Raw genomic sequence first — 20,673 nt, forward strand, 5'->3', positions numbered from 1 at the left:
ACATGCACTTAATTGCATTTAAATATATTGATATTTTAAAAGTGACTATATTATCATTTTAATGTAACTTAGCCTAATGTTCTCTTTCAAATGACTTTATCAATAGCCTATCAATATGGACCCCAGTCTTTTATCTTTAGCGTTTTAATGTATTCATTTATAATGATGATTACTTCATGATTTCCATAATAGAAAGGTTTATGTTTTTATTGATCTAGAGTGGGCAAATTATAGAAACAAATTGCATTTTGTTGCTGGCAGGTTCCTGTCATTCCTTCAGTTCATGAATTGCAATGTGTTATAAATAAATAAAAGTGCCTCCCCCGTCCTAGGTGGTCTGGTGAAATACCACTCCCTCTAGCGGAGAAGATGACGTGCCTTGTAGTCCCTCAACTATAACCTACAAGCCTTCAAGGAAGGTGTATTCAGGAATTAGGGGTTTTCTCAGTTTAAGGCCAGCATCAAATGGAAGACTTCATGATCATCCCATACTGTTGTCTTTAAATGTAGGCTATTTTATGTTAGCCAACTCATTACATTTTTTTAAATGTATTTTTATTTTACACAATTGCCTACGAAACCTATGAAACAATAGATTTGATAACAAGCATATCAAACATTGAAAATTACTTTTATGTTTATTAAATTCAATGCTGACACACCAACAATGGCTTACTGTCCATAGTTTAGACTAATTTCAGCAACTCTTGGTGCATCCCACTGGGCACAGATGTCAGTCAGTTCAACTGTTTATTTCATTCGGTTGTGTTGTCAACTAACGTGAATTACATTCGAAATCAACAAAAAAAAGGTAATTGGATTTAGGTTAAAAGTTGGGTGGTTCATACGAAATTCGCTTATGTTGATGACTTTTTGCAAATCCAATCAGTTTTCCACGTTGCTTCAACGCGTCACATTGATTGTTTTTGTTGAAATTACGTGAAACAACATTGGATCAACCGGGTTCTGCGCAGTGGGATATTTTCCAAGAGGAACAACTAATTACAAGTTTTCAGACAATAACTGAAATGAGGTCATCCGTAATGAAGAAAGGGGTTTCTGACCATTTGCATACACATCTGGACCCCACTCTCACCGTCTCAAAACTTCCTGGGGATCTGTCACAATGATACTTTTGCAACGCCCTGATCTCACTCTGCTACAGACGCGACGCTACTATTGTCTTGTTATCTATTTATCAACAGTGGAATCCAACCGACCTTTTCCAGAACTGCGGTGGTATTTAAGATTTGTACCGCGTGTGAACTGTCACTGTTGTTTTCTTGGTGAAGATTTACACTAATCCAGGCACACGTTGCTGTTATGGACCCCGAGAGGGAGGGGAAAGAGAGCGAATATTCAGTGGCAGTTATCCAAATTATCTCGGACTTTTTCTCAGTAACTATAACAGTAAAGGTCAGTAATGGCTTCTCAGCTGCATAGGCATCTTGATCTCTGCGACGGATGTTTGGTGTCGCCGCAGGGGATGGAGAATATACTGTAAAAGGGCGAAGGCTGGAGGAGGAGTTGATAGATGTAGCCTACTGTCGTATGACTAAAACGGCGCATTCACAATCACATAGGTAGCCGCTCCTACAACCTGAAGACACCAACCCTACACAGTAGCACCTGAGGGATTTGATATGACCTGTCTGTAAAGGTAGAGTATTCTCCACCTTACTTTTCTCTGCCATTTATTATCATTGGACTACTTTTCTGAAGGCTATTTACAAGTTGTTGGCACGTCCACTATCACTTCATTTATTAGCAACTTTTTTTTATAGCAACTTTACTTTTCATTTCATGCAACTTTTTAAAAGTTAATATTTAATGTTGCCTGCTGTTATTAATGATAACGCTATAGCCTACTGCTGACCCCGTTGGCAGCTCATATGCATGTAGGCTACCTAGCCTACCAACTTATGAAACAGTACCCTGAAACAGTGCACATTTTTAATAACCCAGCTATTCAATGTTTTATAACTGGACAGTGTGCACTCTCTTTTCAGTTTCTTTTTTTTCTTTATGATTTTCTTTTTGTATTGATTTGTGGCGCTGAATCAGAGTCATGATGAGGGCTGCCTGTTTTTTTTTTTATTGAAGGACTGTTAATCAATGGAGCTGAAATTTAAATCAACTTGAACTGCGTCGCACGCGCCTCGTGGGCATAATGAAAAACAAGAACATGATTAAAGCGAGGGAGCGAAAGAGAGGAGGACATCCCCTAAAGCCAAACGGTCAACACAATTGCCAGCCCACGTCGTATTCATGTGTAATCTTACATTCAGAATTTGTGAGTTAAATTGTGATTCGGCACCTCCAATCACTCATTACTGCCACGCACAGGTCGGAAGTCGACAATAGCTCAATACAGTAGAGGTTTTTATTTAGACATTTTGAGGAAGTACATAACGGGAAGAAATTAAGATAGTTGCTCAGCGAAACTCCACATTTGCAGAGTAACAAACGTATTTTGACATTGTAACACTTGCAGCGCTGTCTAATGGGAGTTCGAGTCGGGGCTTCTAACGCCAGATACTGGGGCCTACTATTGCTATTGCCTGTTCGAAAAACAATTGGGCCTGTGCAATTTGGCCTATTGTTAATTCGCATAACAGTCCCTGTAAGAAACTGGAAGTGCGTGACAGACATTTGTTATCATTTTGAGACAGCTGAAGTCGTTGAGAACCCCAAATTCTAGCCACTTAGCAACCAGCAGCCTAGCCTACTTTTTGGATCAAAAACAGGTCATGTGAGGTGTAATGGAACTCGGGAGTGTTAGTGCTGTATTTGTCTAACAGGAAATTAAGACACAAGAATGCATGTTTTAGTACTTCATAATCTTGTGGTGACACACACTCACTGCTTCAACATGTTGCTATTCTTATAGAATATGTGTTGTGTCTATTGTCTAAATTGAAGCCTCTATATTGGATCTGCAGGGTGCAAATGTATTTTTGGTTATCTATGTGCTATGAAGTAAGGGAGGTCTGTGAATGCAACAATAGTCCAAAGTCTTGTATGACAGGAATTGTGCGTGTTGTATTACTTTCTGTCATAACTCTGCTTCCACATTTGCTCACCGAATAGTGATCAAGTGTGTTCAATGTGTAGAGCAGTCTCTTGTCTTTTTGTACCCAATTTCTCCCTGTCAAATCATTTTACACTATAGTGGTAAGGGAAGGTTTCATAACACACCTGATAGGAGGGCATTATAAACAACATCACTTTTTTCATAACTGAGCCTACGCTACAACAGTCTGGCCAATGTCATCTAGTAAGCACCAGAAGTGAAGTGTAATATTTCTCAATGATATTCTGTCATCTCATTGTCTGATATTCAGGCAGGTTGTAAATGTGGGGCAGTATCAACTCTGGTAGGCTCATAAAGGACAAGAATGAATTTAGCAAATTTGCTGAAAGAGACATCACATCCAAATACGAACTTGAATATGTAACCCTGTAAGTAATCTAATTCGCTATATAAAAACCTGTGTGTGTGTGTGTGTGTGTGTGTGTGTGTGTGTGTGTGTGTGTGTGTGTGTGTGTGTGCGTGTATAGTTACGTACTGTAGCTGCATAATGAATGAGACAGGATTTTTTCAATGGAGGATTCCAGCAGTGAACGAGCCTTCTTGATAAGCATTCCAAAGGGATTGCACCCATCCCCTTAACCAAGTCAGATGGATTACAAATTAGGATGAATGACCTTTAATCCATTGTTTTTCAATGAAATTACAGTCTGTTTCAAAATATCTTAAGACATCAATCATCTATTTGATATGTGCCTTTAGCACATGCCAAAGCCCTATGCCGTGAGGTCGTAGGTCACTGTCTGTTGTATTTTACAGTTGGTTGATAGCAGTTTTATTCATACTGTATGCTGATTCATGAAATCCCTTGTCAGCGTTGCCTGAAATCTCCACCACGTGTCTTTAGGGTTGTATCTAGGTCAAGGAAATTGGGTAGCACTTTGTTTTTAAGAAAACACAGTCTTGATTTGTCATGGATTTTGTCTGGCTATTTCTCATTATTCCATTGGAATATTCAGTCAGGGTTATTATAACTTTAACAGATGTTTAAGATTTTATAATTGATTCACACTAGTTTGATTTTGGATTGTATATTGTGTTTTATATACTGTAGCAGCCATGTCAATCAATGGTTTAGATGTGGAAATATAGTTCTTTGGTGTACTGTAAGTCATTTTTTTGTATTTTTTAAGAAGGACTAGATGTTTTTATGTGAGCTACTTTAAAGCAGCTCTGATGGGGATGTTGCTGGACATCAATAGGCCTGTGATGATCAAGAGGGATTGAGTGATGGTTTTGCGTCGATTATGGAAACGTGAGCTGATTAATACCTGGATTATTTTTTCAACTGGAATACCAACATGCAGTTATGGGGCAGTCCTGTTTTACCAGAGACATACTGTTACTGTATTACAGTAAGGAGGGACAATTTGCCAACCTCCTCTCTTTTGTAATCTATTATTGGAAGACATTGTATTCAGTTCCCCAAGTTGTCGACTCTTCAATGATGAAATGATTAAATCAACTATGAAAAGTAAGCCACTGGCCACCATCTCTGAACTTGCTTTATTCAAGTAGAGCTAATTAGATAAAAACAGTAAAGTCATGCTATTTGACTTATCCCAGAATTGTCAGCCATTGTTCGACTGCTCTTTTCTACTTTAAGATGCCATGTTACGCTGTGTTCTTATAATATAGGGATACAGTAACATGGAGCCCCTCATTGACTGTGAAATGCTATCTGCGTTCTCCACATGCTTCCTAGGCTTGATCAACAGTGAAACACAGGCGGTTTTAAACCGAGGTCAGAGAAGACAGGGCTGGATTTTCCGCTGCTTTAGAAGCTGATGGGCTCCCAGAGTTTGAGTTATGGCTTTAGATCATCTCTCACAGCTGGTGAAAGGTCCACAATAGTCCTTCACATGTATCACCAAGCGCAAATGGCCACGCACAACTCAATACATGGATTTACTTTCCTCAACGGATGCAAAGTTGTTGTCTTTTGCAAGTAAATGTGTGTTCCCAGTTGTCTCTGTGTTGTTGTGGTTTCAGTTTTCTGTGCTTTTTGACTTGTTCTGAATCCTGACATGTCAGATTTGTTGTTACTTCAGCAGAAATCCCAGAAACATTCCTTAGCCCATGACTTCACTGGGTGACTATCTAGAAAAATGGAGCACTCTGTTTCTGCATAGATCTGAAAGATTTATTGACGGGACATTCAAACAGGCTGAAATGTCTCTGGGGTACTGAAAAACCACTACTGCTGTTAGCAATTTTAAATTAAGCTCATTTGAAGGATCAACAGTAAAGCATTGCTTGGTTACATTGCTTTGTTGTGGTTGTCTGTCATAACCTGCTGAAACAAATACTTTTTTTTGTAATGAACTGTTGTTATTCTTGTGCACACTACAGTATGTTGTGTAAAACAAAATGTTTTTTACATAAATATTCCTTGTGCTATTTCAATTGGTATAAAAGCTTTATTTTTGTGAATCTGAAAATAAAGCTTGAATTGAATTAATAATATTGTTTTACTATAAATGTTTTCCTGTTTTCCCAGACTAATTGTGATTAAGTGGGCTCAAGGGGGAAATCATATTATTTTATTTTTATAGATATGTGCTTTCTTTCAACATCAATAGGGCATACATGTCCAGCAACCCGTGCATGTATTCATATTTGAAATTAGCAGTGTGAATGGCTGCATGTGAGTTTTTAGCTGTCATATTTTTATTTGTGTGTTTTTCAACATGTTTTAGTGTGTCGTGTGAACTCTTTTAAGTGCATGTTGTAAAGTATATGCATCTGTCTGTTCTAATGACTGTGGCGTTGTGTATGTGTGTGTGAGCATGTGTGTGTATTTCTGTGTAGCAGAGAGCTCTATTGAGTGTTTGGTTCCCTCCTCCTCCGTGCTCTGTCCCTTTAAGTCCTACCCCTCGGAGACAACAGCAGCTGTTCCATATTCATCAAGCCACTGAGTCTTAAAGAGCCCTATCCTGACCATGGAAAGAGTCATTCCTCTCTCTCGCTCTCTCAAGCTCTCTGCATCTTAGCGCTCATCCGCCGCTGCCTGCGCTCCTCTCGATCGCACTGTCTCTCGCCCCCCCTTTACCTCTCTCTCTCCCCCACTCCCCTCTCTCGATCTCTCATATACACACAGACACACACATACACGCACAACCATAGACACCTACACAAACACTCTTCAACTCTCTTGCGCACACACTCTGGAACACAGTCAGATACAGCATACCTGTGCAGGCTGGGGGAAGCAGTTCTGGAGGGGCTTTTCACCGTTCTTTCTGAGGGTGCTCTGCTGTCATTTTGGGGGAGAAGCGGGTCTCAATTGTTTCCTATTTCCTCTTCCTCTTCTCATTCCTGGAATGCTAAAACTGGACTGATGGACATTTCAGAACTGTGTCTGCCAGACCCTCTCAGCTATCATAACCAGTAGGTGCACGTCTTTCTTTCAACCTTTCTTTTAACATACCCGTTTTTGTGATGTTGGATATAGCTTTGTTCCCCTCTTGCAATCTTTCTTTCTTTTTCCTCCTCTCTCCTTTCTCTTCATGTTTTCTTGTAGAAGTGCTTGCATTTGTTTCCTTTACAAAGGACCTGCCGATCTCGACGCTGAACTTTTTACTGCTATTGTTATGGTGCACTGTGCTTTTCCTGGCTCTCTTTCTCTCTCTCACACACACACACACACACACACACACACACACACACACACACACACACACACACACACAAAACTTGCACTATCTGACTCTTTCTCTCTATATATGTTATGGAGGGCTGTTAATTCATACAGGACTGTCTGCTGCCAGTGATACCCTAAAAGCAACAAGACAGGTGTACTGTGGTGTGTCTTTGGTTGTGTTCAATAGGGAGAGAGGACCCTTAACCCTTTAACACATTGTCAGCCATGTGTCACTGTGCACATTTCATTAAGAGCATGGCCGATCAATTAGGAGTAGCTCATTGCAACGGGCAAGTGTGTTTTTCCTAAAGAATAGAGGGAATGTGTCCTGTTGGGTTAGGAGCTTGTTCTGGGATGGCTTTGTTCTCTGTCCGTGTCCCGGCCGGACTGCCACCCTGACAGAATCAGAATACATTTAAAAAGATTAGATTAAAGTGAATTCATGGAATTGGGGAGGATGAATTGCACGCTGCAATATTTGTATGTCTGGGGATAGACGTATGAAAGAACCGTGTAATCCCAGTGATCAGTCAGATCCATCCCAGCTAGTAGCACATCAGCCAGGCTGCCTGTCTGAGAAGCCCTCGCTAACTGTGGGCTTGCTTAAAGTTACCTGGTAATTGTATATGCACTTCTGCTTTTATACATTCATATCTTGTTGGCATGTAGGAGATGTATTTTTTATTTTAGAGCAGACTGGTATGATTGCTTGAATAAAAATGGAGTATCTCAAATCCTATTTTAGTAATCTACTTTAGAAAGTGTTCTAAAAATACAACAGCTAGATATCTATACATGTATGTTTTAAAAACATTTTACAGTACAGCTATATATTTTAGGCCCAATATTCCACTCAGCAGTGACAATCTTTTAATTTGCAGGGTCTGTAAGTATTATCATGTGCTTTTGATGAAATTCTTTATTCTTGCTGTCACATTCTCATGTAGTATTCCAGATAGTCATTATTTCAACCCATAACTCTTTCCACGCAAAAATCTAATCAGCCAAATGTGTCTGTCTGTCGTTGTAGCTGGATTATGATTAAAAGGCATGTCTGCTGAAAGATTGAGGTATATTTATTTATTTTTGTCATTTAGCAGATGCTCTTATCCAGAGCAACTTACTGGAGCAATTAGGAATAAGTGCCTTGCTTAAGGGCACATCAACAGATTGTTCACCTAGTCGGCTTTTTGGATTCAAACCAGACGCCTTTCAGTTACTGGCCCAACATTCTTAACCACTAAGCTACCCGCCGCCCTATGATATGATAGAAAATAATACATGAAAGTAGTTGAGCAGTATAGATTTTCATGTGTAGTGTTTGAAAGCAATACAACCAGAGGAATTCTCAATGGGATGTCATGCAAAAGAGGAAACGGGTTGAATTGTTCTGACAGCCTAAGGATTCACTCACTTGTTTTCAGGAACTCTAGTTTGGGCATTAACCATATCCCGCTCAGAGAGAGAAAAGACAATCTAATGGACTCATTAACTCCTTAGACGGACTGTTATAATCTCCTTTGTTTTACAGAGGTTCTATACAACTCTGCCTTTTAGGTACACTTCAGTGGTAAAGGGTCAAAGTAACAAACTTGCTCATCATAATATACAATAACTATACAATAACTACTGAGACATATTTAAGATACCTTTATTAGTATTAACATTTACATAGTATACTGATTTATTATGAGAACATTATTTTTCACACTCAAACCTTTCAAATGCAATCTTCCACCTCAATGTGACTCATGTATTCATTTTTATGATTTTCCTCCAAATCATGTTGTTTGGTGCAATGTTGTTAACAACATTCTAACCTACTTTGGTGGTTATTCACTGTAAACACTCTAGCCAATATGGGGTGCATAAATTAAATAATTAAATTGCAGTCTATAAAACCAGTTTTTATTTTAGATTGACTGACATATTTTCGATAGGGAATGTTGAATTTAAGATCATTGTGGCAAGTGTTTCAACAGAAATGTGCAATATAATGATTTTGGATTTCATTGGAAAGGTGGGCACAGTGCACAATACAAATAATGTTAGTGTTAAATTAAGCAAAGCTTTTCTTTGGTGGCTTTAATGATACATGTACACTAGGTGATGCAGAATGATTTATTTATTTTATTTTCCATCATGTAATATAACATATATATCATGCAGTGGAATGCAATTATTAGATACAAATCATTTTGTGTCCCAATGTTGTGTTTCACACCATTCATGTAACATTTATAAGACAAGCAATTCTAATACAAAAAAATACAACTACAAGGGGTGGTTGGCACTCAAAATACTGTGTTTTACATGTTTTATTTTCTATCCCATACGATGTAGAGACAGCGTGCATTTCCTTCTCTTCTGTGATATAGAACAGGTCATGTCTGTAAATGTAACATATAACACCCTATTAAATATAGGTTTGACATAATTGTGGTGTTCCATGATATAGGTATTAGATGTATGTGCATGTCAAATGAAATGAGTCAATTGAACACGTATTACTGCTTTAGCCATGTATAGCAGGAATTACATACAGTAGATGTTTTTACTGAACTAGGTGGACTTCAACTTCTGTTTGTTTGATGTTTCTTTGATCATTTTGCTTTAGATTACAGACTGTTTATGTGAAATGTGTGTAATGATATAGTTTATCTCAGAAGACCTCGATAATTGTTTGTAACACCCATTGTTAACACTCTAAAATGACAGCTTTATTTTGGATACCGTGACTCATACGAGCTCATGCAGTGTTTGGCCTTTCTAGTCTTTTCTGCGATGAGCCACGTGTCACTTTGACCATTTCACGACATCCAACCGCACTGAAACCACCAAACTTCACATGCATTTGACATGCAATGGCTGGCAATATCTCAAACATAAATCAGTTTAAGATCAGCTGTGATCTTTTTCATAAATTGCATTGAAATAGTTTAGATATTTATGTACAGTAACACTCTAGTATACACTTAAGATGTATTTGAATTGATTTAAAATAAAATGTCCAACTATTTAAAATTAAAAAAATCTTTACAATGCAGTTCATCCGAAAGTAAAATCATTACGCAAAGGATGAAATACTTTATAATGAAAATATCATTGGACGACAAATTAAAGTCTTTGCTTCCAGCTAATGCAGTGTTGTTCGTTATAGGACATAGTTTGCATCGAGTTTACAGTGTCTAGTCCCTCTGCTTGGTCCGTGGACAGCAGTATTTCCAGCCCCTCGGTGTGGTGTGGTGGTGTGTGTCTCCGGTGCTTGGTTGCTGGGATTACTGGGACGTATGTACACCATGCAATTAGCAGAGCAATGATGTAGAAGCAGTGTAGTATGTTGCTCTATAGATTGACCTCGGCGCCTGAGTGACAATGCCTACGACTGTAGGAATCGGATTGAATCAGTAATCATTTTTATTTCAGACAATATGGAGAGGTACGTATAGCCTATTACTGCTTGTTTGAATTGTTCACTCAAATACATTTTCTCTAAAAAAGAGCAATAGTAGGTATGAAGTGGCATGTCTCTCTCCACAGCTTCAAGCTTGCTCTATATTTATTCTCCCTTCTCGATTGGGATGATGGATAGTAAGCTACGTATAGCAAGATTGGGATGCTAGTAAGCTACGTATAACAAGATTGGATTGGATAGTAAGCTACGTATTGTAAGATTGGGATGATGGATAGCAAGCTACGTATAGTAAGATTGGGATGATGGATAGCAAGCTACGTATAGTAAGATTAGGATGATAGTAAGCTACGTATAGTAAGATTGGGATGGATTGTAAGCTACGTATAGTAAGATTGGGATGATGGATAGCAAGCTACGTATAGTAAGATTGGGATGATGGATAGCAAGCTACGTATAGTAAGATTAGGATGATAGTAAGCTACGTATAACAAGATTGGATTGGATTGTAAGCTACGTATTGTAAGATTGGGATGATGGATAGCAAGCTACGTATAGTAAGATTGGGATGATGGATAGCAAGCTACGTATAGTAAGATTAGGATGATAGTAAGCTACGTATAGTAAGATTGGGATGGATTGTAAGCTACGTATAGTAAGATTGGGATGGATAGTAAGCTACGTATAGTAAGACTGGGATGATGGATAGTAAGCTACGTATAGTAAGATTGGGATGATGGATAGTAAGCTACGTATAGCAAGATTGGGATGGATAGTAAGCTACGTATAGTAAGATTGGGATGATAGTAAGCTACGTATAGTAAGATTGGGATGATGGATAGTAAGCTACGTATAGTAAGATTGGGATGATAGTAAGCTACGTATAGTAAGATTGGGATGGATAGTAAGCTACGTATAGTAAGATTGGGATGATAGTAAGCTACGTATAGTAAGATTGGGATGGATAGCAAGCTACGTATAGTAAGATTAGGATGATAGTAAGCTACGTATAGTAAGATTGGGACGGATAGTAAGCTACGTATAGTAAGATTGGCATGGATAGTGAGCTACGTATAGTAAGATTGGGATGATGGATAGTAAGCTACGTATTGTAAGATTGGGATGGATAGTAAGCTGAAATTCACAGAACTTGATTTGTTTAAATTGAAGTCGCTCTTGGTTCAGTCCGCAGGAGGTAACATATGGCAGTCAGACAGGCTTATTGTTGCTCTCCTATTGCTCTGGCTGTTTCAGCGCAACTCAGAAATCAGCCAGTGCTGAGGATTGTCAGTTTGAGTTCATCTGGGCTCTCTAGCAAACACACGCTGAGCGGCAGGCAGCTGATTGAGACGGGACTCCTCTCCCTCCCTAAATGTTCCATCAACACCCTCACTGCTCCTCCCAGCCATACTCTACATGTCCATTTTCCATTTAGTAAATGCTTTCTGATGCATTTTCATAAAAGAGCAGTAGTTAGAACACAGCAATGAATAACATTTCAATTTGTTTGACTTCATTTCCAGGTTGCTGCATTAGGCTTAGTAAAATGCCCATCTCTAACATTCTTGTCCCTTCTCTCTTTATTCTTATTAGGTTTCAGAGAACAAGGCGAGGGAATTACATTAGTGTATCTTAAGTTAAAAGCTCTTTGCTCTTTGACCAAGTGTTTCAGTGTGATTGGGTTAATCTGATTTTTGCTGTCTTCATGGAGATGCTATCGCAGGGTATAGGTAGTGGCGGGTAACCAAAGCAGTCCTGCACAGACACCATCCAGATGGGATCAGCTTACGGTAATTTGGTTTCAGAATACATTACCAGAAGAGGCTCCTGGCCGAGAACGGCCACCCCGCTAAGAGCTAGGAGTCTGTGGTCGCTGTGGCCACTGCAGACAGCCAGCTCCAGCCGGCCCAGGTGACCACCGCTGTTCCCCGGCCCATTCCAACCCTCCTCTTGCCTCTCTCCCTCTGCACTTAAGGGGAGGTGTCGGGATAAGTGCCTTTTAAGAAAAACCTAATGTTTTAAATTCACTTTGTCACCCAATTCTAAATGCATCTCCTTGTACCAACAGGGCTTCGTTGTCCAATTCATTAGGGCGATTACTCAGTCCACTGGCCACACTGGAGCCCTCACATTTCTGGTAAGCCCTGCATATAAGTATAATTTCTTTCACTGTAAACATGCTGCCCCCGGCCCCCAGGGCGTTAAGGGATGCAGAGTGGATTGACCCTCCCTGCTCTCCATTTTTGTTCTGTGTGTTTGTAATTGTTGGCTACTTGCATCTGCTATTTAAGGGAAGCTCTTCACAGCACTTCACTTACACCTTCACATGCAGTGTCACCCTCCACTCTTCCCCACTCTGGCCCTTCATGCATCCTTATCCCCCAGTTAACTAGGCAGGACAGAATATAAGGACAGAGTATTGAGATTCAAACTGCACACATCTACTTCACCTTCCCTGAACATAGCATCCCGGGGTCCCATTTAACTAGGGCCTCATTGAGATGGTTACTTATTTCTTGTAGAAAACATAATAAAGATGATACATTCCTAGACATATGGTATAGAGCATAGTTTTTACTGAACTAGGTGGACTTCAACTTCTGTTTGTTTGATGTTTCTTTGATCATTTTGCTTTAGATTACAGACTGTTTATGTGAAATGTGTGTAATGATATAGTTTATCTCAGAAGACCTCGATAATTGTTTGTAACACCCATTGTTAACACTCTAAAATGACAGCTTTATTTTGGATACCGTGACTCATACGAGCTCATGCAGTGTTTGGCCTTTCTAGTCTTTTCTGTGATGAGCCACGTGTCACTTTGACCATTTCACGACATCCAACCGCACTGAAACCACCAAACTTCACCAGTCGTCCCTCCTGATTTTGGCCACGGTAACCTTGGACACCTTCACTGCAGTGTGAGAATGTGTTTAAAAATAACCAGGTCCATTAGTCAAGGAGGATAATGCTAGCCTGGCTACGTGGGCTACTCTCACGCCCTTGTGGCAGCGAAGTGCTATCACTGACACGGTGCGTCAGCACTTCTTTCTGTTGCTCCAACACTGAAAGGCTCCCCTTGATTCACACACGCGCGCACACACACACACATAAGGAGGCTCAAATGGAGGACTGTCAGAGAAGTTGTGTAAAAACATAATAAATGCATTCTGAATATTATAATACATTATTAGTCATGAGGTATTATCATGAGAATATACGATTTCAGAGTCCAAGATTTGTTTTTCTTACACATTGGGACAAACAGCTGTAATTACATATGTATTACTAATATTCACTGCACAGTGAATATGTGGTTAGAGTGTGATTATCTAGTTATAGTTTAATCATTGAAGATCTTTCTTTGGTTTGGTGTGTTACTCATCTCGTCATCTGTCTGTTTTCATTCATTCCTCTCTCTGTCTGTATTTGCGTCTGCTTTGCCGCCCGATAGACGCCAGACGGAATGATAATTCTGCAGCTTTTAGATACGCTCTGTCGTAAATGTAATGGAGGGAACATGCTAAGTCCGCTAATTTACACTTGGTAAAAAGCGTGACGTGGAGTGGACGATGCGGGCGTTTATCAGTGAATGTTATTGGTATTGAGCGGCCAGTCGTTTGAAGGTTATGTTTCTGAGCAGTAATTGAAATGCAAAATAACATTAGGATCGATGGTTAGCTCTGTTTATTTATGAAATCAATATTGAAACCGTCCGTCACAATAGCAGCTCTGATTCTTACTGACAGCTTAAGTACGGATGGACTGACTGTACACAGCCTCTGCAGCTCTTCCAGGCCTCCCAGCCATAACAGCTGTTAGCCTGAGAGCCATTTGCCTCCTTGCTCTGCCCTGCCCTACACTGCTCTACACTGTCCTGTTCTGTCCTGGCCACCCAGGCAGACTGATGGCATGGAGCATTCTAGGAGGTTCTGAAGACATATTGTAGGACAGTCTGAATGACAACATTGATGAGCTTGGATAAGGATCGACACTAAAGCTACAAGTTCAAGAGTTTACATTAATACTGGAGTAAATGCAAACCAGTCTTGATGTAAAGGTTGTGACATTGCCGGGTGTTTACATACTCATTGGACCCTCGCTGTTGTTGTGTGCATGTGTCTCTCCCAGAGAGAGAGAACACTAGCACGTTCTCCTGGTTAGGTTTGCCTGCCCTGGGGCCAGAACGTCTGAATCACCAACCATTAACATCCTAGCATGCAGGCTAACTGCTACCTATCCTCTGCCTCAGTGTGCAGGGCTAGTTTCACTGTGGTGACTGGGAATATGTATTAATGTGTTTATTTCCTAGGGACCTTGTCAATAGGCTTTGTAGTCGCATTACAAAATGGATGGGAATCTTGTTGTTTTGGGTTTTCGGTAAATTGAAAATATTTCAATTTTAGATGATTTTTTAGAATATTAGCGGGTCAATGAGAGATTTCTGGGGGGTTCACCCGTGAGTTAGAAATGTGTCACTGACAGTCGTCCGCTGTGATCTTTTTCTGGGGTTTGTCTTTTAGGAAGGTTACAACGTCCATTTCATTTCTTGTTTTAATTCAATGTCAAAGTTCTATCTTCTCTACGTAAATCAAAGTCCATTAGACGTCCGTTTTGTCCCTCTCTCAGTGCTGTGCTGACCCGTGGCTGTCTCAGTAAACCAGACTGCATTATAATGTCAATCTTTATTCATCATTCTCTCTGCCTGAAAGAAGCCTCTCGGCTTTCATTTCTGGAATGTCATAGCAGGGGCATGGACATACATGATGCCGTAGAGGGTACATTGAGGCTTGGCAGTGGGAACTGCATGTGTTATGGAAGGTGGAAGCTAGTCATGTTGTGTTTTTACATGTTTGTGTTTGACCTTTTTATCATTTCATATTTGTATACCCTGTACCCTCAAATGCACACAAAACACAGTGAAATGGTTTAGTTGAACTGAGTAGTATAAACTGCCAGGTAGGATTCCTCTTTCACTAACACTGCTATGACACCAGACGGTGTCGGCTGCTGAGATGTATGTTTAGATTGCCCCCTGAAGGAGACTCATTAATTCAAAAAAATATCCCCAAAGTGTAATTATTCCTGAATGGCATGGTGTTGGATGTCAGCATATAAATCATCCACCCCACCCACCTTTTTATAATCACCACTATTTATGGGGAGTGAGGGGAGGGTCTGGGACATGAGCCTGTAAAGAGCTGGGGACCAGGGAGAGACTAGGGAGAGACCAGGGAGAGACTAGTGAGAGACTAGTGAGAGACTAGTGAGAGACCAGGGAGAGACCAGGGAGAGACCAGGGGGAGACCAGGGAGAGAATAGGGAGAGACCAGGGAGAGACCAGGGAGAGACCAGGGAGAGACCAGGGAGAGACCAGTGAGATACCAGTGAGATACCAGTGAGAGACCAGTGAGAGACCAGTGAGAGACTAGTGAGAGACTAGTGAGACACTAGGGGGAGACTAGGGGGAGACCATGGAGAGATGAGGGGGAGACCAGGGAGAGACTAGGGCGAGACTATGGAGAGACCAGGGAGACCCTAGGGAGACACTAGGGAGAGACAAGGGAGAGACGAGGGAGAGACGAGGGAGAGACTAGGGAGAGATGAGGGAGAGACTAGGGAGAGACGAGGGAGAGACTAGGGAGAGACTAGGGAGAGACCAGGGAGAGACTAGGGAGAGACCAGGGAGAGACTAGGGAGAGACCAGGGAGAGACTAGGGAGAGGGGCCCTGAGTGTCTCTGGAGCGATTTGAAGGGCTTTAACACACCATAGCCGTGAAATAAAGGCCTGGGGCCGGTTCCATACAGTGGAATAACTAGAGATCATTGGTGTCCTCTGCATCAAAAGAGATCAAAAGAGAGATTCAGTTATCGCCTCAAAGATGATGAAAACAAACAAACAAAATCGAATTAATTTTGTCCTCACATTTTTATCAGCATACTGTATGTTCAACATTGAACATTATTTCAGTGTTCCATATTCCACAAAAAAATGTGGAACTCATCCATGTGCTATGTTTATTTGTGAGCCTGTGTAAACATTGACACATTTGATTGCAGTTAAATTATTCTGGACACCTGATAAACCCGTTAGTCTTGCCTTGTGTGTGTATATATATTGTGTGTGTGTGTTTGGCCCTTCCTCTGATGAAGAGGGTAATTTATGGTAGTGGCAGGACGGGCTCTTTGTTTAAAGCAGGTAGAGTTCCCCCCTAAACAAGGACAGCCTATCAGAGGAAGATTAATGAAGTAATTTCATGCATGGCTCCTTGCCTCTGTCCCCTTGTACTCGGAGTCACTGTGTCTCAACCTGTGATTTACATTGGTTTGCCTTAAATAGGCTTAACCCTTTACAATAATATTTCCTCTGGTTGTACGCTCACACTGCAGAGTGCATGCAATGACTTTAACCCTATACACACCCTCTGTGTATTATCCATATTTCTAGAAATATATGTGTGTTCTAGTTAGATTTGACATACATGTATAGTTTTCCATTGCTGGTTATACACTAGTTCTCCTTGGTTCACAGGGTTGTGTCTGTTCTGCTTCCAGAACAGTGTCGTGTGGTATACAGCTGGAACCAGATCTCTGTGCTTGTGGTTTAGGCCAGGGAATAGAACAGCTGGTAAGGTTCAGTTAGGAAAGGGAAAGGGGGATACCTAGTCATTTGTACGACTGAATGCCTTCAACTGAAATGTGTCTTCTGCATTTAACCCAACCCCTCTGACTCAGAGAGGTGCAGGGGGCTGCCATAATCAACATCCACGTCTTCGGTTAGACATGGTGAAGTGTATGGGATCTGAATTACACAAGACTATTTATGATTAGGCATTAGGCATCCACTGCCAACGATTAATGTTCTCGATGACACATTTAATGGTGGCTAATTATTTTGCTGAAAGAGCACCATTAGACTTTCTTCCTATAGTGAGATGTGATGATACAGAATAGCTCCCTGAGCTATTCTACTCTACAGGGAGCTTATCTGCTGTGTATGCATAGTAGTATGCTCACTCTTTTATTGCCGTACAACCATGTCTGAACTGGTAACCCACTCCCTAACAGAGTTCTGGCATCTTCATCTGACCTTTCCTACCGTCATTTGTTTTCAGAGGATTCTTAGCCCTTTTCAGAATAGGATCACTCCAGTGTCACTCAGACAGTTTACGTCAGACAAACAGCAGTGCCTGTATCATAAGAGGGCCTGTTTTTCCTGCCAGCATCGTTTCAACAGGAAGAAAAGAGGGGGGGATCAATAGATGTGATCTGTGTCTGGGCAGCCAGCACTGTCTTGTGGCTGGCCTGGTGGAGCATGGGGCTCATGTTGTCGTAGTGGGTGAGCTCATGGCTTTATAAAGACTACAGTGACATCGCTGTGGAGCAGCTAAATTTAATCCTCTGTTGGAGACTGAAAAACTGAATTGGCCGGGCCACGGAGCTGCATGGTCCCCGCAGTGGTAACCCTGCACCACCCAGCTCCATCCAGCCCCATCCCCTGGCCTACGGACTATTGATTTGGGGCCCACGCCGCTCTCCATAAGCACGCATAACCAGCCCTGTCTCCCTTCCGCTCTCTCTCTCTCTCTCTCTCTCTCTATCACACCCTCTTTTTTGCTTTCTGTTTGTCTGTCTCTCTTACTCCTCTATTGTGTTCTTCTATAGATCAGCACGTTATACATATCTGTCAGCTGACGTGTCCGTTAACAAAGAGGGCCCACCTATCCCACCCCCTTTACACATACCCTGCCCCTTCCTCTATCTGTTTAGAGCAGGCCTAATGAATGAGGTTTTCACAAACTAAGAACAAAATGGGTTTCTATTGGGTGCAGGGAGTGCCTCTACCTCTATAACAACCACGGCCTCCTTTAACATTTACTACGATGCGTCTCCTCCTCCCTACTTACACACACACCTCCCCATTCCCCTGATGGTCATTAACCTGGACCCAGTTATATAGCAAGACATCCTTCCCCCCAAGCTCTGATCCCCCCATCTCATTTCATTTACATGGCCCCATGTGAATACAGACACCCTCCAGAAACGTCTCCTAAAGAAACGTCTCCTTTGTAGTAAGTATTCCAATGATTGTAGCCAGTCAGCCTGGTCCTGGTTCCAGTCAGTCAGGCCTCTCTCCCTAAATGAGTCGTCCTCCATGCAGCCGAGAAGTAAGAGGTGACGGTGGCCCCTGGAGGTGAGGTCACCATGGCAGCTGCCAGTGGGCTCTGGAGGTGGCGGGAGGCTGAGCGAGACTGAGATGGTCTGTCAGGAGCTAATTGAGTTCCTCCTCCTGCGCTGACTCTGGGCCAGTGGCTTATCAGGGACATCGCCAAGGGGCCTCCAGGCAGATCTGCCCCTACTGGGGCATCTGATATCACCATCACCCCGCCTGTGGATGTCACCCCCCACCCCCCCAGAAAGGAGCAGAGAGGGGGGCTGGGGTGAGGTTAGCCAACTCTATCAAACCATGATTTTGGCATCCCACAGCCCACAGCCAGAGAGTGAACAGTACATTCTAAAATGATCTCATGCCATTGTAAAACTCTGTCAAAGGAAGAATCATTTGAGTACACATTTTACATCTCTCCCCATTTTTCATCTCTCCCCATTTTTCATCTCTCCCCATTTTTCATCTCTCCCCATTTGTCATCTCTCCCCATTTGTCATCTCTCCCCATTTGTCATCTCTCCCCATTTTATATCTCTCCCCATTTTACATCTCTCCCCATTTGTCATCTCTCCCCATTTGTCATCTCTCCCCATTTGTCATCTCTCCCCATTTTACATCTCTCCCCATTTTACATCATCATCTCCCCCATTTGTCATCTCTCCCCATTTGTCATCTCTCCCCATTTGTCATCTCTCCCCATTTGTCATCTCTCCCCATTTGTCATCTCTCCCCATTTGTCATCTCTCCCCATTTTCATCTCTCCCCATTTTACATCATCTCTCCCCATTTGTCATCTCTCCCCATTTGTCATCTCTCCCCATTTGTCATCTCTCCCCATTTGTCATCTCTCCCCATTTGTCATCTCTCCCCATTTGTCATCTCTCCCCATTTTACATCTCTCCCCATTTTTATTATAAACACTCGAGGTGTGTGATGTGCTCATATACAAAGTCAATGCTAATGTGAATAAGAGATACAGAATGTCGGAGTGACTGTGTCTGTGTTTAACACTTCAGTATGGGCATTAGCACCCTACAGAAGTCAGCATAGAGCTCACAGCAGGAATACTTACAAATTGGCCCAATTAGTTTCTCCAGGCTCTGTCGTGTTCCTGTGACAGTGTGCAGAATGTTCAGGCCGTGTTCAGAATGCTTCTGGCGGCCCAGCCAGGGAAGGGAAGGGAAGCGCTGAGACATGGGGATGAGTGCTCTTTAGTTCCCTCTCCTGAAGAAGAAGAGGAGCGGAGAGCGGGAGAGGAGCAGAGAGCGGGAGAGGAGATCATTAGGGCAGCTAATCCTGGTCACGGCAGCAGCACTGGAATGATATTAGGGATCTGAAATGCTGTTAGGAGGACCAGCTGGAATCTGATTAAAACCAAACTGCTCAGTGTGCTTTTGTGGGCCCATAACCCACCACTCAGCATGAATGTTGATCCGTACAAAGGGAACAAAAGGAGGAGGAAAATGGAGAGAAAGAGAGATATCTTTCAGCCAAGCAGCATAATGGGAAAGACATTTACTGAACCTGAGAAGAAGACAACTATGGATTTCACAACATACCTGGGTCTTCATCCGTTCCGTCGACCTTTTTATTTTATGTCCTATCTGGGATACATCCTAATTAGCACCTGGTCCATATGTTGTATTTTTATTAACACAGTTCCTGCTGTCAAATTATTCATGTTCATATTTTATTTGCCATATTAATAATAGTATTTATAGATTTAATTTGAACTTGTCCCATTTGAGAATAAGATTAATAGAATATTAATAGAAATGTAAGAAAATATTTGATGAATGTACACTAGGTTCAAATGGTTAGTATTCATTCAATGTCATTAATCAATATAAGCAGCCTTGTTAAAAATATAAGCACAGCGGTAGCATAATGTGTCAATGCGGAATGAGTTAAGGAGATTCTAGCCAGAACATGTATTATAAATGACCACATAGAGCTTGAGGGGAAACAGTTAAGACACTTATGCAATTATGCTAAGTGTCACCCTGGAGGTGACCTTTGAACTGGGGTTAAGCTTACTCTGAATTTGTGAAATAAAAGCTAAATGGAACCATCCCGCATGCTGCCATTTTAAATATATTGCCTTTAATAAGCCAAGTGCATGTGACCTATTATACAGGTGCACAGAGCTATCTAAAACAGAGAACTTAAAGCAGATGAGTAGAGGCTCCTTTCATTCATTTATGTGGATGCAATCCGCATGAGTTATTTAAACAGCGACATTACGTTAAAAAGCATTAAGGGAATGGAGCTTTTTATTTCATTATCTTGTTATTTTCTTGTTTTGCTCTCACTTTGTAAGAGTACATAGAGTCATCTGTTTGAGATATAAATATTCCT

The 20,673-nt window shown here is 41.4% G+C and overlaps 1 protein-coding gene across 5 annotated transcripts in view; it reads left to right on the forward strand.

Moving 5' to 3' along the window:
* The first annotated feature begins 869 nt into the window (after window positions 1-869).
* The window catches only part of LOC112233163 (steroid hormone receptor ERR2), a 59,165-nt gene continuing 39,361 nt past the window's right edge, over window positions 870-20,673 (forward strand). For 2 of the 5 annotated variants that reach the window (XM_024400593.2, XM_042330030.1), the window contains exons 1-2: window positions 6,048-6,481; window positions 12,215-12,283. In XM_024400593.2, coding sequence (XP_024256361.1) covers window positions 6,432-6,481; window positions 12,215-12,283 — 119 coding nt within the window. In that variant the 5' untranslated portion in view covers window positions 6,048-6,431. Of the gene's footprint in view, window positions 1,661-6,047; window positions 6,482-11,857; window positions 12,058-12,214; window positions 12,284-20,673 lie in introns of those variants that run through there. The other 3 variants (XM_024400592.2, XM_024400594.2, XM_024400595.2) reach the window with 3 other exon arrangements.

Source organism: Oncorhynchus tshawytscha, linkage group LG11 (genome assembly GCF_018296145.1).
Source record: "Oncorhynchus tshawytscha isolate Ot180627B linkage group LG11, Otsh_v2.0, whole genome shotgun sequence".
Classification (NCBI taxonomy): domain Eukaryota; kingdom Metazoa; phylum Chordata; class Actinopteri; order Salmoniformes; family Salmonidae; genus Oncorhynchus; species Oncorhynchus tshawytscha.